General features: G+C 43.2%; 1 protein-coding gene across 2 annotated transcripts in view; it reads right to left on the bottom strand.

The window, feature by feature from the left end:
* Positions 1-27,032, bottom strand: part of pik3r1 (phosphoinositide-3-kinase, regulatory subunit 1 (alpha)) — a 56,850-nt gene that overhangs the window by 17,301 nt on the left and 12,517 nt on the right. Inside the window, exons 3-7 of one of the 2 annotated variants that reach the window (XM_046370383.1) lie at positions 5,783-5,875; positions 4,949-5,023; positions 3,315-3,446; positions 2,142-2,382; positions 1,755-1,837 (exon numbers count right to left, since the gene is read on the bottom strand). In XM_046370383.1, the coding sequence (XP_046226339.1) occupies positions 1,755-1,837; positions 2,142-2,382; positions 3,315-3,446; positions 4,949-5,023; positions 5,783-5,875 (624 nt within the window). The remainder of the gene's footprint in view (positions 1-1,754; positions 1,838-2,141; positions 2,383-3,314; positions 3,447-4,948; positions 5,024-5,782; positions 5,876-27,032) is intronic. The other variant, XM_046370384.1, reaches the window with a different exon arrangement.

Genomic DNA, 27,032 nt, shown 5'->3' with positions numbered 1-27,032 from the left:
TGTGAGCATACGAGTGTTCATTCACAAAGGAAGGAACCTGGCTGGTTCAGCAGAAAGAGAAGAGTCAAAGCCTGCGGTGTTGAGCTTGCCATTCCCCGCCCGGCCAGCCTCCCCGTCAGTTAGCCTCCATCCCCGTCGGCCCATTGCTCCAGCAGGTGCGAACTCCTGACAGCGGCCCATGCGAGGGGGATGTTATAAATAGTCCCAAACAGGTAATAAAATGTTTTAACAGTCACAGCCCGGCACTGGGCCTGCCCACCAAAAGCAGTTTTAACTAGCGACTGTAAAAAGCCAACTGTGCCACGCAAACGTTCTGCAGTCCCACACCATCCGGCCTGCTGGAGTCTAGAGAATGCTAGGGTAACTGGTTAGATGAAAAATAAAATCACATTTTATAGCTTTAAAAAAAAAAATATTATTCCTTCATGGCCTGAATTTATCTAATGTTCAAAATTTAGTTAGTGCATTTCTGGCCACGGTATAACGTCTTACATAATTAATCAAGGGTAGCCTACTTCACTGCACAGCACATGTAGGATGGAATTCACCTAGAGCCCTGTAACCTCAACAACTTTCACTTTGATCTCAACACGCCACTGATTTCCTGCTCGAGAGGATGGATGCTCTATCCTGGGCTACAAACCAAAAATGAACAACCCATTTTTACACAATACCGTTTTAGACCCCATCATTGAGAGACTACCATGGGTTAACAATAAACTCCTGCAGCCTAAGTCTAGGCTACATGCTGCAATTTGCACAACTGTTTTGATGGGTGAAGCTAGTTCCTCCCATCCCAGAAGAATGCTCTGCAGGTTCCATCGCCAAATCACAATGAAAGATGTGTGACAAACACAGCCAAGCCAAGATTCTGGTATTAAAGATTGCGTTATAAATGTGAGGGAAAAAAATTCAGCTATTCCAAATTAAAGGCTGATATTTAAGCAATAAGGTCAGAGGGGGTGGTATATGGCCAATATAACACGACAAATGGTTGTTCTTGTTGTTTATGCAAGCCAAATTCTAGGCTAGAAGCAAGGAGAAATAATGTGTTTAATAAAACCATTATTGCTTTTCTTTTGTCATTTGCTGTGATATATCAAAAACAGTGTAGTGATACTTCAAATAGAACAGTAAACGTGGATTTTTGCATCATACCCATGATATTGTTGATATACAGACGGGTGGAATGGTGTTTTAGCCAATCCGCATCCAGGATCCAAACTACCCGGTTTATAAATGAAGACAGGCTAATTGCAGCCAGTTTGAAAACATTGACTGGCATAAAACAATAAAGCCTTTGAAACAAGTGCAGAAAACCTTAACTAAAGCTGTAATAAATGGAGCCAGCCAGGTATGCGATGGGGCAGCTTTTGCCCCACAATGGAGGCTTTTTCCCATGCAATGCAGCCAGTACATCCTGTGCTCTGTGCTACTGCTAGAGTGCGAGCCCCCGTGTGGCTCTACGGGCTAAGATCAGCCCAGGTTCTCTGCTGTTCCCATCGGCTCCCGCACTCAGTCAGTCAGTAACTACCATGGGCTTAGCGCCACTGCAGTCTTAATATATGCACTTGGGCCATTCTCTCAATGCCCCTCAATAACAAAGTACAGCACGTGAGTGTAAATAATTTCACAGAGGAAGAGATGGGCAGTCATATTGCTTTAAATATAGTTGTTCTGTATCTCTGCATACACCCCCAACCAGAAATTTAACAGATGACGAATAACAGAAAAGGACAATGTGTGTTTCAAACCTGGAGCCGCCTGTGCTTCTGTCCATTCGCTAGTCACAAGGGTCTCAATGATCTTGATGTGAGCATCCGGGCTGGGCTCGCAGCTGATGAAAGAATGAAAAAAAATAGTAAAATAGAGTCAGCGATTCTCAGGCCAGCTGACTGGCCCTGCTGTTGTGATTAATGTGTGCATGATCTTGCTCCATCTTTGTCATTCTCTAACTGATGGGACTTCAAGCATGGCTGCTTTAATTGCAACAGCACAGCTGGCAAATAGAAAATCTTCCAAACCTAAATCCTTTCACTGCAAATGTGTGTGTCAGTGAGAGAGTGTGTGTGTGTGTAGGCTTCTTGCCTGAGAGTGTGTTTCCTTGAGTATATAAAAAGTGTCTGGCTGTCTGTGCACACCTGTCTGTGAGTGCCAGTTCGTCTCTCTCCTGCACCCACCTGGCAGCCTGCTGTCTGAAGAGCACGGGGCTAAAGATCTCCCCCAGGGCGCGGGAGCTGAGCAGGTTCTTGGGCGCGTTGTGGCACACCCGGGACCAGTGGCGCAGCAGGCAGTGGAAGGTGAGCCAGTACTGGGCTGGCAGGCTGGGTGTGCTGGCGATGCGACGCAGCAGCTGGGCACACTCCTTGGGGCTCTGCACCTCTGTGGGACCAAAACACACACAGGTGTCAGAGAGGGAGGTATGTCATACATACACATGTTTCTATGTGCTAACACTTACGCAGGCTAAGCACAAATTCATTGATAGAGATCACAGAGGGAGATATACACATTGCATTGCCACACATGTATGACTTTGAATGTGTGCTGCAGGCTACGCACTATCAAAACCCTTCAAAAATCTCCCACAGTTAAAGCTACAGAGGTGCTAGCAGACTTCCCTTCGACCAATGGGGTGGCAGAAAAAGGAGCCCTGTGCTCAGTAATCGGGTTAGACAACCGCATTGAGATTGTGTGTGCTCAACAATGAGTGGAGTGCAAGGTACAGGTGATTGGCTAGCACTGAGATAAACTTGTATAAGTTAACAACAGAGATCCTGTTTCTGGCCATGTGACAAAAAGATTACTCTGAGATATCTCTGTCTTATGTTCTTCCGTGCTAAAGCAAACCTGCTGTGTCTGTGTGTGTGCGCGTGTGTGTGTGTGTGTGTGTGTGTGTGTGTGTGTGTGTGTGTGTGTGTGTGTGTGTGTGTGTGTGTGTGTGTGTGTGTGGATATTGACACTAGCTCTAGGTACTGTGGGTTCCCTCTCCAAGGTACAGAGTGTTCAGCAGCCCGGCCAGTGGTAGATTAGGTTTGGACTGCTGCTGTAGGCCAATAATTAACTAGACACCGTATCTTTGGGTTGAGGCACGTTCCACTGAAAGTGATTGCTGAGAGCAACAAACAAATTGAATGAACAGCAACCTCTAACCGACATGCTGATTTGGACATGACCCATTTTCTAGTAGTACATTGACATTAAGGAAACAGTAGGTGCTATAGAATATTGGTTATGTGATTGTGTGTACATCATGTGGTGTACTCTGATGAGTGTATGGCAGTGTTACAGTCACAGTGTGTGTGTGTGAGTACCTTGGGCGGTGTGGACCAGCTGAGTGTAGATGGCCGGTGGTATGACAGGCTGGGGAAGATCCTGCAGGTACCGACGTAGACCGTCACACAGCATCTGCAGGTCCATCTGGTCCAGGTCTGCTGACGGAGGATCTGAATAGAACCACACACCATTACCTCAAAGTCAAACTGTTTTGGCCCAAACAAATTGCACACAAAGTCAAATAACATTGAATTTGGGTGGATATACATTCGAAAAGTATTCAGACCCCTTGACTTTTCCACATTTTGTGGAACCCATAATGACAGGTTTAGTAATGTTTGCAAAAAATGTATACCTTATTTACATAATTATTCAGACCCTTTGCTATGCGACTCGAAATTGAGCTCAGGTGCATCCTGTTTCCAGTGATCATCCAGGTGTTTCTACAACTTGGTAGTACACCTGTGGTAAATTCAATTGATTGGACATGATTTGCAAAGGCACACACATGTCTATATAAAAGTTTGCACAGTTGACGGTGCATGTCAGATCAAACACCAAGCCATGAGGTCGAAGGAATTGTCCATAGAGCTCCGAGACAGGATTGTGTCGAGAGACAGATCTGGAGGAGGGTACCAAAACATTTCTGCAGTATTTAAGGTCCCCAAGAACACAGTGGCCTCCATCATTCTTAAATGGAAGAAGTTATGAACCACCAAGACTCTTCCAAGACCTTGACCAAGAACCCGATGGTCACTGACAGAGCTCTAGAGTTCCTCTGTGGAGATGGGGGAACCTTCCAGTAGGACAACCATCTCTGCAGCACTCCACCAATCAGGCCTTTGTGGTAGAGTGGCCAGATGGAAGCCACTCCCCACTAAAAAGGCACATGACAGCCCGCTTGGAGTTTGCCAAAAGGGACACAAAGGACTCTCAGACCATGAGAAACAAGATTCTCTGGTATGATGAAACCAAGATTGAACTCTGACCTGAATGTGTCCACTCAACACCTGGCCAATACCATCCCTACGGTGAAACATCGTGGTGGCAGCATCATGCAGTGGGGATGTTTTTCGGCGGCAGGGACTGGGAGACTAGTCAGGATCAAGGGAAAAATGAATGGCGCAAAGTACAGAGATCCTTGATCAAAACCTGCGCTAGAGCGCTCAGAACCTTAGACTGTGGCGAAGGTTCACCTTCCAACAGGACAGCGACCCTAAGCACACAGCCAAGACTACGCATGATTGGCTTCGGGACAAGTATCTGAATGTCCTTGAGTGGCCTAGCCAGAGCCGATCAAACATCTCTGGAGAGACATGAAAATAGCTGTGCAGCGACACTCCCCTTCCAGCCGGACAGACCTTGAGAGGATCTGCAGAGAAGAATGGGAGAAAATCCCCAAATACAGGCCATGCTTGTAGCGCCATACCCAAGAAGACTGCCAAAGGTGTTTCAACAAAGTACTGAGTAAAGGGTCTAAATACTTAATTAAAATGTGCTATTTCTAAAAAACTTTTTGCTTTGTCATTGAGGTAGGTGTGTAGATTTATGAGGAAAAAAACAATTTAATACATTTTAGAATAAGGCTGTAACATAACAAAATGTGGAAAAAGTCAAGGGGTCTGAATACTTTGCGAATGCACTGTAAGTGATAAACATGAATTCTGCTCACCAGTGTCAAAGCACTGTCTAACATCCAGTCCACCATCGGCTGTGAAGGTCCTGTACAGCGTTGGGTTGTCCAGACCTACACAGAATCAAGCAGCACATGATAAGCCACTAGCTTAGATGCAACTACTTAAATGACTAGAAAGTCATAAAATCACTATAAAAAGGCCTTCCGATTTATTTAAGTATAAAAAAATTCAGAGAATAAAGTGCACTACAAGCTACCAGACCTAGTCTCAGGGAGGTTAACTCTGAAGATCCCTTCGATCTCCACTGAGTTAGGTAAACCTGCTTTTAGTTTCTTTGCATCTTACTTGTGGAATATCCTCCCAAACTCTCTCAAATTGGATATTATGATGCCTCTGGAGAGCTACCCTTTAGGTTTTTGCTCTAACCCCAGTTGTAACTAACGTGATTCATCTTATCAACCAGCTAAGTGTGGAAATCAGGAGCACTAGATTAATAGGGTTGGAGCGAAAATCTACCGGGATGGTAGCTCTCTAGGAACAGGGTTAGAAAGCCCTACTCTAGGGCAATTCAGACAGCTGATTAATTACTTTGAATGTGTTTTGTTTTCTATGATTGTGTTTTGTATCACTGTTCTGCTTTTCATAGTGTATAGATTTTGGAATATTATTGTAATTACAGGGCTCTTCAGACCAAAGAGACCTTTATCTCAGCATGACTTCTTGTCAAAATAAAGGTTACATAAATAATTACATAAGTAACTGAAACCATGGTGACACACGAGGGGTGGATCTTCTAGAATGTAAATCTAGGAAATGTTTAGATGACCAGTGTGGATGTGTGCCAATCCATTGTGTACAGGCCAGTGCACCTTTCTTCTCGATGGCCTCCAGCAGCTTGGCCAGCATGGGAGGAGCTGTCTCTGGGAGCGCAAACTGCTCTGTCAGGTCCAGGAGGGCGGAGCCTGGAAGACGAGAAGAGAGGAATAGCGGTTCAGTAGGTCATTTCCACTTAAAAAAGGTAGTTTTAGGATTCAATCGCTAACAATTATGGAGGCTAACAAAGAGTGAGAGAGGAAAGGGGATAAGTCGTTGAGGGGTAATTTTTTTTCAACATTTCAGGAAGTGCATTGAAATGCAGTATATTAACTGAAAATTGCCCGATCCTGGTTTAACCAAGCCCTGGATGGTTATAGGCAACAGAGTCAATTCCTCCAACCCTGTCTAACACGACACAATTTTGGGCCTCCACTTCAATCCCACCACCATGGTCTCCACCCACACCCCTCGCCCTCAGGCAGCCTATTAATATATCAATCCCACGTTGCAATGCATTCACATGGTACGCCTTTTAAAAATGGTCAGGAAGGGAGATTTGGGACTGGAGCGCTACTTCAAAAGGTATTGCAGACACCAGACCAAAGGACCGATGGAGAGACAAAAAGGCAACTGTGCACAACCGAACGATTCAGGTCGGAGAGGTGCCGAGCAGTAGGATACCATGAAGGTAGCGTTGGGGTGGACCAAGGGGCTAAGCAAACACCATGTGATATGCATGAGGCAAGCCAGGTCTGAGGCTTTGCCCCCACCCCACTTTTTTCATTAGATCTTAGCATCCAGGTGTGGACATGAAAGGGTATGTGGGCTGGCACCAATTTTATTTGGATTTGCAAAAAGGTTATTTTGAAAGAGCACCTTTCTGAAAGGGCCAACTGTTTGAGTATTTCAGTCTGCAGCTTCAAACGCAGACAACCATGAATGGAGCCCCTTTCACGGTTTCCCTTTATTTCACTAATTAAGAGATGTATTTATTTATGTTAGATGCTCTACATCTCAGAAGATTTCAAAGGGTTCCAATATTAAGGCAATGTAGTAGCATTGCCTACATGTGTATTTATCCTATTGTTTTTAACAAACAAATGTAAATTCTTTTGCTCTACCCTTTTTTGTCAACTGGCACAAAACCAGGCATCTAGAGTAGCCATCTACACATAAACACTGGTCTTTAGCCTGGAAATGTTCTCTCGCCCATGAGATTATTATTTTGCTTGCCTAAATAATGATCTGCCATATTTTAACGTTATGTCCTTGTTAGCGCACCAAACGCTGTGGATAACGCTGTCCGGTTGTATGTGAACCAACTGGATTAGCAGGGAGAAAGACCTTCAGCCACTTAACACGCTAAACCCTGTGTAGGCTAAAGAGACAACCGTCATCTGGAAGACACAGTGTGGACCGCACCACACAGACCAGAAAGCGAGTCGTTTTCTCAGAAGCAATGAACTTTGAGGTACTGGAACAGCAACATTTCCCCAAATAGAGAGCTAGGCATCCAGTGCCACCTCTGCATGACTTGGAAGTGTAACCTTCCTACCCAGACAGACATCCTACACTGCTGTCCCTCTACTGCCAAAGCCCTGCCTGCATTGGCCTCCCGCTTCTGGGAAACTCACTTCACAACCTGGGGCTAAATTTACACCTGGCCTCAGTGCTGCTAAAAGTAAATATGCAGAACAACAAGCCTAGCTAGACCTAGATACAATCATCATGTTCTATTTTTTTCAACTTAACTTCAATCACATTCTAGCATTCCTAGATGATAGATAAGACTGCATTTACCATTGTGATAACTATAGTAAGATACATTGTGCTCTTAAAAGTGAAATGCTACCTCTGTGTGCTCATCTGTACAGAGACACACACTGATTTTAGTATCAGAGTTTTGAGTAGACCTATATCAGCTTTCACAATATTATTTTCTACGATATCATATACATAGATACTATGACTCTAAGTAACAGGGGGGAAAAAAAGATTGGTTGGTGGATATTCCCTCAAACCGCAGTACTATTCAAAGTGTCCTGTATCTGGGACTGTGTATATTTACTCTATCCATAGCAGCCCTGTGAGTGAAACAGGGAGGGGGAAGATAAAGTTGTTTCTCAGTACCATCTGCGCGACCTGATAGTTCCAATGCCGACGGGCCGGTGTCGAGTGACACAGAAAATGACAAATGTTTGGGCCGATCAGTTGGTGATTTCCATGAGGCACTGCCACGAGACCAAGAAACAGAGCAGAAGGGATCTAATGAAGGCAGAGGTGCAGCAAGAGAGAGAGAGCGAGGGGCAGTGAACGAGCGAGAGAGAGAGTGAGGGGCAGTGAACGAGAGAGAGAGTGAGGGGCGGCGAGCAAGCGAGAGGGCGCAGAGAAGGAGTCGGCCACAGAGAAGAACTTGGTAGCAGGCCACATCGATGGAACTGTGTTATCCTCAAAGCTGGAAAAAAAGGTGTTGAGCTTGTCCAGAAGCAAGATGCCGGTGTCCGCAATGTGGCTGGTTTTCCCTTTGTAGTCCATGATTGTCTGTAGACTCTGCCACATACATCTTGTGTCTGCCGTTGAATTGCGACTTCACTTTGTCTCTGTACTGGCGTTTTTTCCTGTTTGATTGCCTTATCAGAGAATAACTACACTTTTTGTATTCGGCCATATTCCCAGTCACCTTGCCATGGTTTAACGCGGTGGTTCCTTCTTTCAGTTTTGCGCGATTGCTAAAACATCTATCCACAGTTTCTGGTCTGGGTTGGTTTTAATAGTCAGAGTGGGTACACGATCTCCTGTACACCTCCTGATTAACTCAGTCAACGTATCTGTGTATTTGTCAACGTTATTCTCAGAGGCTTCCCGGAACATATCCCAGTCAGTGTGATTAAAACAATCTTGAAGCCTGGATTCTGATTGGTCAGACCAGCGTTGAATAGACCTTAGGTAGAAACTCAAACAGGAAGTACCCGTGCTATAGGAAGGGAGGAGCAAAATAGAGTCATGATCAGATTTGCCTAAGGGAGGGCGGGGGGCTTGTAGGCATTTCGAAATGTTGAGTAGCAGCAGTCCAATGTTATTCCAAAGCGAGTACCACAGTCAACGTGTTGGTAGAACTTCCATAGCATTTTCCTCCAATTTGCTTTGTTAAAATCCACAGCAACAATAAATGCATCCTCATGATATGTGGTTTCCAGTGTGTATAAAGTCCAGTGTAGTTGAGGGCAGTCGTGGTATTGGCTTGGGGGGGAAAATACACGGCTGTGACTATAACCAAAGATAATTCTCTTGGGAGGTAATGCGGTCAGCATTTGATTGCGAGGTATTCTAGGTCGGGTAAACAAAATGATTTGAGTGTTTGCATGTTATTACAATCACACCATGAGTAGTTAATCATGAAACATACACCCCCACCTTTCATATTCCCAGAGAATTCATTATTTCTGTCTAAGCTATGTACTGAGAACCCAGCTGGCTGTATGGACAGGGACAGTATATCCCGACAGAGCCACGTTTCTGTGAAACAGTGTATGGTACAATCCCTGATGTTTCTCTGGAAGTAGATCCTCGTCCTGAACTAATCTACTTTATTATCCAGAAACTGAACATTAGCGAGTAATATACCCGAAGCGGTGGATGGTGTGCACGCCTCCTGAGTCAGACTAGAAGTCCACTCCGAAAACATCTCTGCCGGAGGTAATTTGGAGCAGCCTCTGGAATAAGTAAAATTGCCCTGGGGGGTACAAACAAAGGATCCAATTCTGGATAGTCGTATTCCTGGTCGTAATGCTGATGAGTTACCGCCACTCTGATATCCAAAAGTTATTACCGGCTGTATGTATATCTGTTGGCACCATTAAGTCCAACTGGACTAGAACAGGGGATCCCAAACTTTTTACACTTGGTGGACTCCCTTCCAGCATTGGGGAACATCGCGAGAGAGGGGCGGCGAGCGAGAGTGCGCGAAAGAGAGAGAGGGGCGGCGAGCGAGAGTGCACAAGAAAGAGAGAGGGGCGGCAAGAGAGAGGGGCGGCGAGAGAGGGGCAGCAGAGAGCGAGGGGCAACGAGAGAGAGAACCAGATAGACTGGTTTATCCATTTCACTTGCTTTCGTTCCTTTGCTCTGCAAAGAGCGAACAAAGAATGCAAACATACAGGTACGGTTAGTCCTTCTGCAACTTTCAGCGCCGTCTCTCCCACAGTTGAAAAAATTATAACATTATTCTATGCCTGCATTATTATTATTTGCAGGATTCCTCATAATATCCCAGAAGGCATCAGCTCAGTCAGCCAGTCAGTCAACCACAGGTTGAGGAAGTCAACGCAGCTGCCACTGGTGCTGTGGTGCGGCAGGCATCGGCGGAGGGAACACTCTCTCCCCAGTTCAAACGGTACCTGTAAACTCCAGTAACGGCTGTGGCCAGGCCAGGGCATGGAACACCAAAAACAGACTAAAGATAGCTCACACCTCTATTAAATGTAAGGTCCCGGTCATGTAACCAGCATTTTCATAGGTTCTAGTATTTATTTTCTTCTGGGAGGAGGTTCTGTGGAAAAAGTGTGACTGAAAACTGATGACCAGTAGAGCAGCCATAGTGTTCGATGTGTGACTTGAGTCCATTTAGTTCAAGGGGCAAATGGGTATAAAAAAATCTGTCCTCAGCAGTTGACACTTTGTTGAAACAATATTTATTTCTCAGGTCAGTGTGGCTTTTTCCTACTTTAGCATGCAGTGTATTGCATGTGAAATAGGCTATAAAACATGGAGACGCCTTGAGTTTGGACACATGAAATGGGACTGCAGGCATGAGAAAAGTGAGACTACGTCTCCCCCTGCAGAGAGGAAATAGCAACGCATGCACCTCACAGAACCAATGAATAGCCTGTTGCTACACTGGCAGAAAAAAATCCAAGATAAAAAAATATGAATTGGTGCTTTGTGCAAAATAATTGGTTCAACTGAAGGTCTATAATAAACCAGTATCATAATGTACAATTTCAAGACTCACCATTACAGATTCCACCAAGACATTAGACAAATAATGACGACAACCATTAACATCCAGGCCGCTATTTGAACAAAAACAAAACTTTTGTTTGTTTTAGGCCTACATCAATTGATTCAATCAATAAAGTCCAAAGCATTCCCATTATTAGATATAAGAACCAAACTTCATCTACCTTTGTTTAGCCATTATGAAAAACTACTACAGTACAGAAGGGGGAGGTGTCTGCAGTCTTGATAAACAGATATAGCTAGTGTGATAGATCCATATCACAGTTAGGGTTGCAAACTTTACGGTAAATTTCTGTAATTTTCCCAGAAATTTTCCATGAGAAGTTAAGCCCTGGAATTTGGGGAATTTTGCTTAAATTCATTTTTTGTTGTTGTTGCTTATAACAGTGAACAATTTTTTGTGGGATACACAAGGCAATTCTAGGTCTTGTGGCATATTTGGTTAAACGATCCCCAATTCAATGGAATTGAAACATCTGCATGTACAGTGCACTCTTCCATCCCATGTACAGATGATTCTCAAGATCTTTCACACTAATGAGATGCTATTGAGCCCACACTATGAAACTGTCTGAGCCAAGGACTACATGCTTTCTGGTAAGTTTTGATTACAGTACTGGGTGGGATGAATATATTTTTTGTTAATTATGGCTGCATCCCTTGTTCTCAATTTCCACCTGAAGACATACCCTAATCTAACTGCCTGTATATGCATATTTTTGGTATCATTTGAATGGAAACATTCTGAATTTTGAGGAAATGTTAATTGAATGTAGGAGAATATAACACAGTAGATCTGGTGGAAGAAAAGAGAAAGAAAGAGCATACGTTTTCTGTTTTTTATTGTTGTAGCATCATCTTTCACATGTACTAGAATAGCCACAGTCAGATAGGATGCTGGGGATAATTTTGATGGATAACACAAGAGGGCAAATGTAGGTGTGCAAGGTTTCAGACGGATAACTTCAGAAATGGGTGAGCTACATGACATTTAGCATGAAGTCACCCAGGTGTCCCACACAAGTTGCCCAAATGTACCCAAGTGGCCGAATTGGTGAAATGACCTATAACTATATACAACATATCAAAAAGCAATTCTAACACACACACACACACACACACACACACACACACACACACACACACACACACACACACACACACACACACACACAATATTATTTATTTATTTATTTTTATTAGAATTATTTTTTTTAAACAGTACACCCTTTGGAAGTCCTCTACACAATATTTTGCTGCCTGTGCCATGTCCCATAGCAGTCTCTTTCTGATGTAAAGCAGAGACAAACTGAACAAGTGGTGCAGGTCATGCGACACAGAACACAACGACGCCTCCATGCTGTGCCCTTTTGGCCCTGAGGCACAGTCATGCCTGCGGTAATGAACTGTGGCATATGAACACCACTGGAGGCAGGAGTAGAGGGGGCAGAGGTAGAGCGGGCAGCTTGGCAAAGGAGGCTCAAAGTCTGAGTCGCTATCACTGTGAAAGAAAACATTTAAAATATATTTGTAATGTATGAGCCTTTTATCATCACATAAAATGAACAGATATGTATTGTATAGAGCAGAGGGAACAGTCACTAATGTGAAGTGCTGTTCCATTCAACTCCGGCCATTGTTGTGGGCCTGCCCTCCTGGCTATTTCATATGGAAATGGAGAGGAGTAGCAGAGGCAGTGGTGTGTGTGTGTGTGTGTGTGTGTGTGTGTGTGTGTGTGTGTGTGTGTGAGTGTGTGTGTGTGTGTGTGTGTGTGTGTGTGTGTGTGTGTGTGTGTGTGTGTGTGTGTGTGTGTGTGTTGCTGTTCTACTCCATATTTGATGTGTACCTATGATAAAAATTACAGGCCTCTCATCTTTTTAAGTGGGAGAACTTGCACAATTGGTGGCTGACTAAATACTTTTTTGCCCCACTGTATATATCTCACATGGAAAATATATATACACACATATACAACACATTTCATTGCAAATATATATATATATATTTCATAAAACAGCATTAGCACTTACCCGTCCAGAAGTATGTCCTGTCCTTGCAGAAACAGCTCCTCAGCTCCTGTTTGAATCATAACACTCAAAGATTCCTCATACAAAAAAAAAATCTGTCCCACTTTCTCGATCAATCTATTCTATAATCTGGTACAAATCTGTATACTATGACTTCGCTTTTCCTGATTTATTCGCCATGATGTCTTCAATGAAATCGTTGAAAATACAAACTTTCCAAAATACTGCTGTGCGTAACAAGCATCACATTAACTCCTCTGATAGTCAAGGCGAGAATGGAGTTCATTACGCATGCATTTACAAACAAGGAATGGTAGTCCAACCCAAAACCATTACATACTGGCGTTTACCTCAGCTCATTGGCTATCTACCCAGCTACATTTCAAGAAGATCAGTGGTCATTGGGCAGAAATACAGTCAATCAACGAAGCTTTGCTAAAATTATTGGTGCGCAAGGTAGTCATTGCTCGTTGTCTTCAAATCAGTTCACTTCGGTCAATACTCCCCGCAAAAAAAAACAATGACGTTTGGCTGTGTTGCAAAAATCCAGAGGAATGCACTGAAACCAACCATGACTAGATAAACGATGGTTTACCGTGTGTAATTACGTCGAATGCCCCGTAAAAAATTGATAGAGATGGAATTCACAGCACAAACTGGTTACAAAATGTTTCGATTTAGGCTATAAAAATTGATTTTATCAAAGAAAACAGCACTTCATTTGATCATTGGGACCCTCAGGAAGAGAAATAAGAGCAAGATATAAGAATGTAAGTCATAATTTCACCTTCAGATGTGAATGTGTAAAAACTGTCATGGCGGAAAATGTTTTTGCTGTTGATTGCCCTTCTCAAAACAAAAGCATGGTATTTGTTCTCTGTAATAGCCATTTTAAATCGGAAAACGTAGTTTGATTACCAAGATGCTAATCTTTCGAAGAATGTAAGACACTTGCATTCAATGTTACGACGTTGTATTTTTAGTTGTCACTCTGAAATTTCCCCTGATGTTGATCCCTGTACGGGGATCGCAGCCATAAGAGGATGTATTAACCTCTAGTAATTAGTAGCCTACAGCAAAGTGTGTTTAAATCATTTCTAACTTGTTAACAATTTCTGCTAGTTATTTTTTGCTACCATGTGGGTTTTAGCTTGCTTGAGAGCCTGCTAACTGAGGAGTGTTAATTCACCTATTTCCATACATATTTCATTTTAAAACATTTCTTACAAAGGAGTTGTTTAATCTAACTGCTTAACCATCTATACATGGAATTGTATTTAGGGTTTTTTACTCATTTTTTTCTAATCTATACAGGAAAATGCCACGGGCACTATCTGATGTGTGGAGACATTACACTGCAGCTAATGTAGAAGGAAAAGTTGGGTAAATTTGTAAATACCATGCCAAATCATGATGAATCAGACACCTTATCAATATCAATAGCTCATGGTTCTCCTGGAATCATAAGTAGTCAGAGGAACGTAGTCAGAGAAATGCTGATGAATGTCTTGCTCGAGCTGTGTATGCAACTGGTTCAACTCTGATGCTCACATGCAATGTGTATTTGAAGAGATTTCTGAATGTCCTTCGCACAGCATACACCCCTCCAACCAGACATGTTTTGTCTACTCATTTGCTGGATGCAGAGTTCAACAGAGTTCAAGTGAAGGTCAAGCAAATCATAGAGAAAGCAGACCGTATTGCAATCATCGCTGGTGGTTGGTTGAATGTTCGTGAGCAAGGAATAATTAACTACATCATCTTCACCACTCAACCAGTATTCCACGAGAGCACAGACACAAGGGATAACAGACACACCGGTCTCTACATTGCAGATGAGCTGAAGGCAGTCATCAATGACCTTGGACCACAGAAGGTATTTGCACTGGTGACAGACAATTCTGCGAACATGAAGGCTGCTTGTTCTAAAGTAGGGAAGTCCTACCCTCACATCACAACCATTGGCTGTGCTGCTCATACATTGAATCTGCTCCTCAAGGACATCATGTCACTGAAAACAATGGATACACTCTACAAGAGAGCCAAGGAAATGGTTAGGTATGTGAAGGGTCATCAAGTTATAGCAGCAATCTACCTCACCAAGCAAAGTGAGAAGAATAAGAGCACCACATTGAAGCTGCCCAGCGGTCATCATGTTTGACAGTCTCTTGGAGGGGAAGGAGTCTCTCCAAGAAATGGCCATATCACAGTCTGCCAATATGGACAACCCCATCAAGAGGATCCTCCTGGATGATGTATTGTGGTAGAGTGGTAAGCAGCCTGAAACCTATAGCAGTAGCCATTGCACGGATTGAGGGAGACAATGCCATCCTGTCCGATGTTCAGACTCTGCTTGCAGTGGAAAGAGAAGAAATCCCTACTGTCCTGCCCACTTCACTGTTGCCCCAAGCAGAGGAAACTGCAGTTCTGAAATACATCAAAAAGGGTGAAGACTTCTGCCTGAAGCCCATGCACACCACAGCGTACATGTAGGACCCCAAGTATGCTGGCAAGAGCATCCTGTCTGGTGCAGAGATCAACAAGACCTATGGTGTCATCACTACCGTGTCTCGCCAACGTGGCAAGGTTCTTGGCTGTATAGCGAAGTAAACTTCCAAGCAAGGGCTTTGGGATGAAGATGCAATAGCAATATGGCAGTTGTGCCAACATCTCATCAGCCACCTGGTGGAAGGGACTTTGTGGATCTGAGGCTATTTCCCCTGTTGCCTCCATCATCCTCCAAATCACACCAACATTAGCCGCCTCAGAGCGCAACTGGTCCTTGTTTGGGAACACACACACATACCAAAGCACGCAACAGGCTGACCAATACAAGGGTTGAAAAATTGGTGGCAATCCCGGCAAATTTGAGGCTTTTTGAGCCTGACAACGAGCAGACCTCAACAAGGTTGGAAAGTGACAGTGAAGATGAGGCCCCAGAGTCCGATGGACATCGAGGAGGTCCAGGGAGAAGACATGGAAGCCTGAGAGGAAGACAACCAAAGTTTTAGTTTGTAGACTATCATTTTACAAATGTATGTTGAAAACATTTTTGGGGAGATGCGATGGATCATTGGGGATCATTCAATATGGCCCTTTCTTTTGTTGTTTAGTGAAATCATCCCATGTGAAGAATGAAATCATTTAAAGTTCAATTCGTAACTAAATTGTTTTGTTTTTTAAAATATCTTTTGCAAGGATTTAATCATTTGCAATTATGTCTTATGTCTACGATAAGGTTTATGTTTGTCTCCATATGATATAGTAAATAAAATAAAAAAAGAAATGCCCCTTTTTCAGGACCATGTCTTTCAAGATGATTTGTAAAAATCCAAATAACTTCAACCATTTACAATGAAGATCTGTGAACTTTTATGGGATAGGGGGCAGCATTTTCACTTTGGATGAATTGCGTGCCCATAGTTAACTGCCACCTACTCTGTCCAAGATGCTTATTATTATTACTGTTGGATATAAAAAAAACTGAAGTTTCTAAAACTGTTTGAATTATGTCGGAGTATAACAGAACTCATATGGCAGGCAAACTTCCAAACAGGAAGTGGAAATTCTGGGGCTGGTTGATTTTCAACTCAATCGCCTATTCACATTCCAGTAAGATATGGATCTGTTCTCACTTCCTAAGCCTTCCACTAGATGTCAACAGTCAGTAGATTGTGGATTGAAGCCTCCTAGTGTGATGTGGGGCCGGAAGGCAGCTATTTGAGTCAGTGATCTGGCAGAATGCCCGTTCCTGGTCAGGCACATTTCTCATGATATCACCATGTGTTCCATTACTCTGTAGACAAAAACTAATGCTCCGGTTGGAACGTTATTGGATATATATGATAACAACATCTTGAAGATTGATTCTCTACTTAATTTGACCAGTTTATTCGACCTGGAATATAACTTTTTGAAGTTTTCGTCCGAGTTCGCCTGGACTGGCATGTGAACTAAAGAAAAAGTAGCTAATTGGACACTAGTAATGGACATTATCGAACAAAACGATTTATTGCGGAACTAGGATTCCTGGCACTGCATTCTGATGAAAGATCATCAAAGGGAATAAATTATGATGTAATTTCGTATTTCTGTTGACTCCAACATGGCGGAGAAATGTTATGTACCTCTGAGCGCCGTCTCCGATTATTGCATAGTATGCTTTTTCCGTAAAGTTTTTAAAAAATCTGACAGCGGTTGCATTAAGAACAAGTGTATCTTTAATCATATGTAAAACATGTATCTTTCATCAAAGTTTATGATGAGGATTTCTGTAATATGACATGGCTCTCTGTAATTACTCCGGATATTTTGGAGGCATTTCTGAACATGGCGCCAATGTAAACCGAGATTTGTGAATATAAATATGCACATTATCGAAGAAAACAAATGTATTGTGTAACATGATGTCCTAAGAGTGTCATCTGATGAAGATTATCAAAGGTTAGCGATTCATTTTATCTTTATTTCTGCTTTTGTGACTCTTTGGCTGGGAAAAATGACTTTTATTTGGTGGTGATCTAACATAAATATGTTGTGTTTGCTGTAAAACGTTTTTTTATTCTTTAAAAAAAATCAGACACAATGGGTAGATTAACAAGATGTTTATCTTTCATTTGCTGTATTGAACTTGTTAATGTGTGAAAATATTTTTGAATATCCCACGATGCCTTTTCAGTGGAATTTTGGGGGGGTGAACCTGTGTGCTAGACAGGTTAATTGACCAAAAACTTGATCAATGGACCATAAACAATTAATGAACATGCACCTGTGGAACGGTCGTTAAGAAACTAACAGCTTACAGCGGGTAGGCGATTAAGGTCACAGTTATGAAAACTTAGGATGCAAAAGAGGCCGTTCTACCGACTGAAAAACACCAAAAGAAAGATGCCAAGGGTCCCTGCTCATCTGCGTGAACGTGCCTTAGGCATGCTGCAAGGAGGCATGAGGACTGCAGATGTGGCCAGGGCAATAAATTGCAATGTCCGTGCTGTGAGACACCTAAGACAGCGCTACAGGGAGACAGGACGGACAGCTGATTGTCCTCGGAGCGGCAGACCACGTATAACAACACCTGCACAGGATTGGTACATCCGATCATCAGACCTGGGGGACAGGTACAGGATGGCAACAACTGCCCGAGTTAAACCAGGAACGCACAATCCCTCCATCAGTGCTCCGACTGATGGAGGCTAAGAGAGGCTGGACTGAGGGCTTGTATGCCTGTTGTAAGGCAGGTCCTCACCAGACATCACAAGCAACAACGTCAACAGTGGGCACAAACCCACTGTTGCTGGACCAGACAGGACTGTCAAAAAGTGCTCTTCACTGACAAGTCGTGGTTTTGTCCCACCAGGGGTGATGGTCAGATTCATTTGAAGGAATGAGCGTTACACCGAGGCCTGTACTCTGGAGCAGGATCGATTTGGAAGTGGAGGGTCCGTCATGGTCTGGGGCAGTATGTCACAGCATCATCAGACTCCCTGCAATGGCAACAAGCTCAATATCAATGCTGTGCGTTACAGGGAAGACATCCTCCTCCCTCATGTGGTACCCTTCCTGCAGGCTCATCCTGACCCTCCAGCATGACAATGCCACCAGCCATACTGCTCATTCTGTGCATGATTTCCTGCGAGACAGGAATGTCAGTGGCCTGCCATGGCCAGCGAAGAGCCCGGATCTCAATCCCATTGAGCACGTCTGGGACCTGTTGGATCGGAAGGTGAGGGCTAGGGCCATTCCCCCCAGAAATGTCTTGGAACTTGCAGGTGCCTTGGTGGAAGAGTGGGGTAACATCTCATTGCAAGATCTGGCAAATCTGGTGCAGTCCATGAGGAGATGCACTGCAGTACTTAATGCAGATGGTGGCCACACCAGATACCGACTGACTGATTTTGACCCCCCTTTGTTCAGAGACACATTATTCAATTTCTATTAGTCACATTATTCAATTTCTATTAGTCACATGTCCCCCTCTCTCGCTCTCCCACTGTCTAATCCTGCTCACAGACATGCTTCGCCTCCAGTAATAAGATTTGCCAATTCAGACTCCAGTCTCTGGAGGCGATCAAGTAATGAAACTCACATGTGTGCACTCTCATGCACACAGGCCCATAAAAACAGGCCTTTTACTGGAATGCTGCCAGGCCAAGAGCAGTTTGGTGGAGGTTTTAAAAAGATAAATCAAATTACAATGTGGATAGGTTTGATTGTTGCCCTCAAATTAAGTTCAGTGTGGTTTGTGCTTTGGTGTGATCAGCTCTAATTTGATGGCCTGATATGCACTTAGCACATAGGGGGAAATCCCAAGGAGTGTAAAGTCTAGATGCAGAATAATCATACAAAACCCTATAGGTGTTACTTTCACATTCTTTTCGACTTTAATACTTGTCATTATACTGGTCTACTACATTAGTAGCATAAACCAACAAACAAAATATCACATCTTCAAAATAAAAATGGGGGGATCAAATGTGTAAAGTAGTCAACTACAGCACCAGCAGCACAGATGTCCAAACACAGTGTGTGAAACAGTCGCCATTCAGTTCCCTTTCACCGTGCATCCATTTGTCCTGCCGGCATTGTGCCCCAAGTTAATGCAATCAGCACTTAGTACAATTCTACTGATTCATCACAACGCCACAAATCAGTGCAGTCTGTTTGCCCCCCTCCACCAAAGGAGCGCCATTACCACCCCGACTACACTATACCACAGCTGCCTTCAGCTCTATTGAGTTCCCACCACATCAGAGTAAACTGTTCCAGCGGGCACATTGTAACGACCTGAATTGTGAGTTAGTTGAGTCTTTGACTTTAGAGGGGGTATGGCCATCTATCGTAGGCTCCATATAATAAAAGGCATATTTGAACATGGAGCAACCCACCTGCCTACCACCCCAACCACTCCATGCCTGGTTTTAGAAAGTGTGCATTCTTTATAGAACGAGGCAACAATTCTCCTTCAGAAAAACAGCTCAATACAGCAATGCTCTTTGCCAGAGCACTAATTTGGCCACGAAAATAAGATTTCTACATGATCTAAATTGCTAGCTAAGCAGGCAGAGTGTACTTATTCACTCTCCTCATTCTCTCCCTCTTATGCCCGAGCTTCTCTTTAGTACAGCTACAGATGGGGCTAACTTTATTACCGTTTTACTCTTAGCGGCTGGATACAAAACCCCCCTTCCCTCTCCTACATGCTAACTATCCTCTCTACGTTAATACTGTACAGGCGTCGTTATCTCAGAGTAAAGCACCCCCTCTCATTCTCTCGCACTTTCCCTTTTTTTATGTCTGAGTCACAAACTGTCGCTTTAGCCTGCTGCACTACTACATCATGCACATTCACATGTATAAAAGCACGACCAACTACACAGTTCCAAAACAGCTACCACAGCATTCTAGCTAAGAAAAGGCATGAGTTTGCGCTTAGAAATAGGCTGATAAAATGCAGTCTTAGAGAAAAGGTGACTTACATCTGATAAGCATGCATGTCAAAAAAAGGTGTTTGGAAATAAATTCACAGTAACCGAGTGATTCTGAGACTCCGATTTTTCACTTGAAAGTGTCAAAAATTGCAGGACTATGAAACAGCTGTGAATTGAGCCACATGTATTGTCAACCTGTGTGTATTGCACACTATTCCAAAGGAAAAATAACACTGCGTGGATATTTTGGAATATTCTGGGAAAAAATATCTTGGTATTGAGTAGACTGATACCCCATTTCATTGATCCCCAATCCTTAGGTAAAGCTGTACAGTGCAATATGATTGTCAACACACAAAATAGGCTGACTGTGTGAAATCACCTCCCCTGTCACAGTCCCGCGATAAGAGCTACAGCGCTAATATTTGCATAAACTCTTCACAGTTGTGTTCTGTGGGTGTCACCGAGTAGACTGATACACCATTTCATTGACTCACATTCCAACCTTGTTTGACATTATCTACTCTAAATATGGCATGATTCCACCAATTGTAACCTTCTGCATCACTTTCAAAGAAGTAATTTTATTTAAGGCAACCCGCAAATTCCACTATTGTGCCAAATCCTTATTGTGACTAGCTTCACAACACATAACCCGGTCCGGTCGAGCCTCACTAGCCAGATGAAACTAGCTGGCTGCTTATAACGATAGCTTTATCGGCAACAGTGTTAACCTCTCTAGGGTATGTGGGACACTAGCGTCCCATCTTGCCAACATCCAGTGAGGTTGCAGAGTGCCAAATTCACTGACAGAAATGTTCATTCTAAAAATGCAGAAAACAAAACATATTTTACATAAGTTAATCTTTAAACCTCTTGTTAAACCAACCACAGTGTCATGTTTATAAAATGCTTTTAGGCGAAAGCATACCTAGCCCAGAACAAAGCTAGCCCAGAACAAAGCTAGCCCAGAACAAAGCTAGCCCAGAACAAAGCTAGCCCAGAACATAGCTAGCCCAGAACATAGCTAGCCCAGAACATAGCTAGCCCAGAACATAGCTAGCCCAGAACATAGCCCAGTTGACAATTATTACAAACAGTAACCAAGCCAAGCAGAAGCGTTACTAAACTCAGAAATAGAGATAAAATTAATCCCTTACCTTTGATGATCTTCATATGGTGGCAATCAGAAGACATTCATTTACTCAATAAATGTTCCTTTTGTTCGATGAGGTCTCTTTATATCCAAAAACCTCAGTTTTGTTAGCACGTTTCCTTCAGTAAACCACAGGCTCAAACTCAGTCAAAACAAATCTGACAAAATCTAAATTGCATCCGTAATGTTCATAGAAACATGTCAAATGTTTATATTCAATCCTCAGGTTGTTTTTTTAGCCTAAATGATCTATAATATTTGCAATTCTGGATCATTGGGATGTCCCTACCCCATTGAAGTTGAAATTTAAAATGATTACGGTAAGGGTCCAGGTTAGGTAGGGGTTATGTCCCAAGGATCCCGAATAGCACTAGCCCCTCAGTGAATGGCGTCAAGTACTCTCACACAGGCTGGATGGCAAAAAGTGTATTTTTTTCTTTTTTTCCCACCTTTATTTAACCAGGTAGGCAAGTTGAGAACAAGTTCTCATTTACAATTGCGACCTGGCCAAGATAAAGCAAAGCAGTTCGACACATACAACGACACAGACTTACACATGGAGTAAAACAAACATACAGTCAATAATACAGTATAAACAAGTCTATATACGATGTGAGCAAATGAGGTGAGAAGGGAAGTAAAGGCAAAAAAAGGACATGGTGGCAAAGTAAATAAAATATAGCAAGTAAAACACTGGAATTATACATTTGCAATGGAAGAATGTGCAAAGTAGAAATACAAATAATGGGGTGCAAAGGAGCAAAATAAATTAATTAATTAAATACAGTAGGGAAAGAGGTAGTTGTTTGGGCTAAATTATAAGTGGGCTATGTACAGGTGCAGTAATCTGTGAGCTGCTCTGACAGTTGGTGCTTAAAGCTAGTGAGGGAGATAAGTGTTTCCAGTTTCAGAGATTTTTGTAGTTCGTTCCAGTCATTGGCAGCAGAGAACTGGAAGGAGAGGCGGCCAAAGAAAGAATTGGTTTTGGGGGTGACTAGAGAGATATACCTGCTGGAGCGTGTGCTACAGGTGGGAGATGCTATGGTGACCAGCGAGCTGAGATAAGGGGGGACTTTACCTAGCAGGGTCTTGTAGATGACATGGAGCCAGTGGGTTTGGCGACGAGTATGAAGCGAGGGCCAGCCAACGAGAGCGTACAGGTCGCAATGGTGGGTAGTATATGGGGCTTTGGTGACAAAACGGATTGCACTGTGATCGACTGCATCCAATTTGTTGAGTAGGGTATTGGAGGCTATTTTGTAAATGACGTCGCCAAAGTTGAGGATTGGTAGGATGGTCAGTTTTACGAGGGTATGTTTGGCAGCATGAGTGAAGGATGCTTTGTTGCGAAATAGGAAGCCAATTCTAGATTTCACTTTGGATTGGAGATGTTTGATATGGGTCTGGAAGGAGAGTTTACAGTCTAACCAGACACCTAAGTATGTGTAGTTGTCCACGTATCCTAAGTCAGATGGTGTATTTATCAGTGGTGACAGTGTTTCCTATCTTCAGTGCAGTGGGCAGCTGGGAGGTGGTGTTCTTATTCTTCATGGACTTCACAGTGTCCCAGAACTTTTTACAGTTAGTGTTGCAGGAAGCAAATATCTGCTTGAAAAAGCTAGCCTTGGCTTTTCTAACTGCCTGTGTATAATGGTTTCTAGCTTCCCTGAACAGCTGCATATCACGGGGGCTGTTTGATGCGAATGCAGAACGCCATAGGATGTTTTTGTGTTGGTTAAGGGCAGTCAGGTCTGGGGAGAACCAAGGGCTATATCTGTTCCTGGTTCTAAATTTCTTGAATGGGGCATGTTTATTTAAGATGGTTAGGAATGCATTTTAAAAGAATATCCAGGCATCCTCTACTGACGGGATGAGATCAATATCCTATGGTCCTTCTGTAGCTCAGTTGGTAGAGCATGGCGCTTGTAACGCCAGGGTAGTGGGTTCGATCCCCGGGACCACCCATACGTAGAATGTATGCACACATGACTAAGTCGCTTTGGATAAAAGCGTCTGCTAAATGGCATATATTATATATTATTATTATTCCAGGATACCCCGGCCAGGTCGCTTAGAAAGGCCTGCTCGCTGAAGTGTTTCAGGGAGCGTTTTACAGTGATGAGTGGAGGTCATTTGACCGCTGACCCATTACGGATGCAGGCAATGAGGCAGTGATCGCTGAGATCTTGGTTGAAGACAGCAGAGGTGTATTTAGAGGGCAAGTTGGTTAGGATGATATCTATGAGGGTGCCCGTGTTTAAGGCTTTGGGGAGGTACCTGGTAGGTTCATTGATAATGTGTCAGATTGAGGGAATCAAGTTTAGATTGTAGGATGGCTGGGGTGTTAAGCATGTTCCAGTTTAGGTCGCCTAGCAGCACGAGCTCTGAAGATAGATGGGGGCAATCAGTTCACATATGGTGTCCAGAGCACAGCTGGGTGGTCTATAGCAGGCGGCAACGTTGAGAGACTTGTTTTTAGAGAGGTGGATTTTTAAAAGTAGAAGTTCAAATTGTTTGGGTACAGACCTGGATAGTAGGACAGAACTCTGCAGGCCATCTTTGCAGTAGATTGCAACACCGCCCCCTTTGGCAGTTCTATCTGGTCTGAAAATGTTGTAGTTTGGAATTAAAATGACAGAATTTGTGGTGGTTTTCCTAAGCCAGGATTCAGACACAGCTAGAACATCCTGGTTGGCCAAGTGTGCTTATGCAGTGAATAGAACAAACTTAAGGAGGAGGCTTCTAATGTTAACATGCATGAAACCAAGGCTATTACGGTTACAGAAGTCGTCAAAAGAGAGCGCCTGGGGAATTGGAGTAGAGCTAGGCACTGCAGGGCCTGGATTCACCTCTACATCGCCAGAGGAACATAGGAGTAGAATAAGGGTGCGGCTAAAAGCAATAAGAATTGGTCGTCTAGAACAGAGAGTAAAAGGAGGTTTCTGGGGGCGATAAAATAGCATCAAAGTATAATGTACAGACAAAGGTATGGTAGGATGTGTATACAGTGGAGGTAAACCTAGGTACTGAGTGATGAAGAGAGAGATATTGTCTCTAGAAACATTTGAAACCAGGAGATGTCATTGCATGTGTGGGTGGTGGAACTAATAGGTTGGATAAGGTATTGTGAGCAGGACTAGAGGCTCTACAGTGAAATAAGACCATAAATACAAACCAGAACAGCAATGGACAAGGCATGTTGACATTAAGGAGAGGCATGCTTAGTCGAGTGATCAAAAGGGTCCGGTGAGTGGAGAGGTTGGTTGGGGGTCACGGGGATTTAGACAGCTAGCCCAGCCATCGGTAGCAAGCTAGCATAGGATGGAGGTCTGTTATTAGCCACCTCTTGCGTTCCATCAGTAGATTAGTGGGGTTCCGTGTGGTAGAGGGGATTAATCCAAATCACACAACAACAACAACAAAAATAAAAACAATAGATATAGAGGCACAAGAAGAAAACATAATAAAAATAAATAAATTGTCCGATTGTCTATTCAGATAGCAGCCGGTAAGACAGCTAACGGTTAGCAGGCCGCAGATGGGCGTTCAGGTAACGTCGCGACAGAGGACCAGCCGGATAACTCCTTCGGGTAGATAAAGTCGGCAGTCCAGTTGTGAAGGCCCGGTGGGGCTCCGCGTAGGCAGTAAAATGGGTCCGATAGGTGACTGCAGCCCAGGAGTGATTGATGGAACTCAGGAGTGATTGACGGAGCTGGCTAGCTCCGGAATAATTGATGTTTGCTCCGGAATCGACAAAAGCCGATAGTCACACAGATAGCAGCTGTGAGATCCAGGTATGAATGTCCAGAGTTAGCGGTTCAAATCCAGGGACATGGAGAGAAAAATTGGTCCAGTATGTTTCGTTCCGAGCCGCACTGCGCCGTACAAAAGTGGCAATAGATTTTCGAGCTAAAGGATAGCTGATGACCACAAACCGTGGTTAGCTGAAAACTAACGATTTGCCAGTAAAGAAGCTAACTAGCTTCTAAACTAGCTTCTGGATTAGCTTCTGGATTAGCTTCTGGATTAGCTCCTGGATTAGCTCCTGGCTAGCTTCTTGGAGTTTCTGGCTAGCTTCTTGGAGGATTACAGATTTGAGGTAAATAATACTTTTTTATAAATATAAATTGGTGAGGCAGGTTGCAGGAGAGTGTTTTGAAGAGGAGTTGATGGGGGAAAAAAATGTGAAAAAAGTTGTAAATATATATATATATATATATATATCAGTGCCTTGTGAAAGTATTCGGCCCCCTTGAACTTTGCGACCTTTTGCCACATTTCAGGCTTCAAACAAAGATATAAAACTGTATTTTTTTTGTGAAGAATCAACAACAAGTGGGACACAATCATGAAGTGGAACGACATTTATTGGATATTTCAAACTTTTTTAACAAATTTCAAAACTGAAAAATTGGGCGTGCAAAATTATTCAGCCCCCTTAAGTTAATACTTTGTAGCGCCACCTTTTGCTGCGACTGGGGTATGTCTATCAGTTTTTCTTTCACTCCTTTTCGGTGGATTAAATGTTGAGATACAAATACATCTGTAAAAGGATCATTTCAGCTGATAATGTCAGTTGGGATCTACTTTACACTACACTAGTTTGACGACACACACCCCATGACACATTTTTGCAGTGTAAAGAGGCGGATGTAGATTAAAATCTCATTTCTGAAATGTCCACACATATGAATCGTTTCATTAAATCAAGTGTTCAGCATTATGTGTGATATGGTTTACATGAGAAGCTCCTGTGTAGTTTGAATAGTTATTCTTATTTGTTTGTCTATATACCGTAATTTCCGGACTATAAGCCGCTACTTTATTCCCACACTTTGATCCTCGCGGCTTATACAATGACGCGGCTAATTTATGGATTTTTCCGGCTTTCACAAGATTCATGCCGCCAGAAAACTGAGTCGAGCGCGCTCAAACTCCCCATCATTCTGATTACGGTAGTAATTTTGTCACCCTCATCATGGCAAAGACACGGAGAAATGCATATGATGCAGCTTTCAAGTTGAAGGCGATCGATCTGGCTGTTGGAAAAGGAAATAGAGCTGCTGCATGGGAGCTTGGCCTTAATGAGTCGATGATAAGACGTTGGAAACAGCAGCGTGAGGAACTGACTCCGTGCAAAAATACAACAAAAGCTTTGAGAGGGAAGAAAAGCAGATGGCCCAAAGTATTTGCAACTACTCGACATCAGTGTAAATCGTGCATTTAAGGTGGCGCTCCTTGTTCAGTGGGAGGCTTGGATGACAAGTGGGGAGAAATCCTTCACTAAAACGGGCCGCAGGCAAAGAGCATCTTCTGGTCAAGTCTGCCACTGGGTCCTGACAGCGTGGAGCAATGTCAAAAAATCCACTATCATTAACAGATTTCGAAAGGCTGGACTGCTACGTGTTGAAGGGGCAGCATGAGCTCAGCGGGGTATTTGCCTCCGGATGAAAGTGATGAGAGCGACAATTAAAACAATCCAACATTGGATGAAGCAATTCTGAGGCTATTCAACTCCGACACCGAAGGAGATGACTTCAGTGGTTTCAGTGCACAGGAGGAGGAAGATAGTGACCAATGACTTTCTTGGTAGGCTACTGTTTTAATTTAATTTGTTACAAGCCGTGTTTCATTAAAGCCTATTTATTTTTGTTACAAGCCATGTTTCGTTAAAGCC

This window comes from Oncorhynchus gorbuscha, linkage group LG11 (assembly GCF_021184085.1).
Source record: "Oncorhynchus gorbuscha isolate QuinsamMale2020 ecotype Even-year linkage group LG11, OgorEven_v1.0, whole genome shotgun sequence".
NCBI classification, from domain to species: Eukaryota; Metazoa; Chordata; class Actinopteri; order Salmoniformes; family Salmonidae; genus Oncorhynchus; species Oncorhynchus gorbuscha.
The sequence above is the reverse complement of the archived record's forward strand: the minus strand, read 5'-3'. Positions and strand labels throughout refer to the sequence as shown.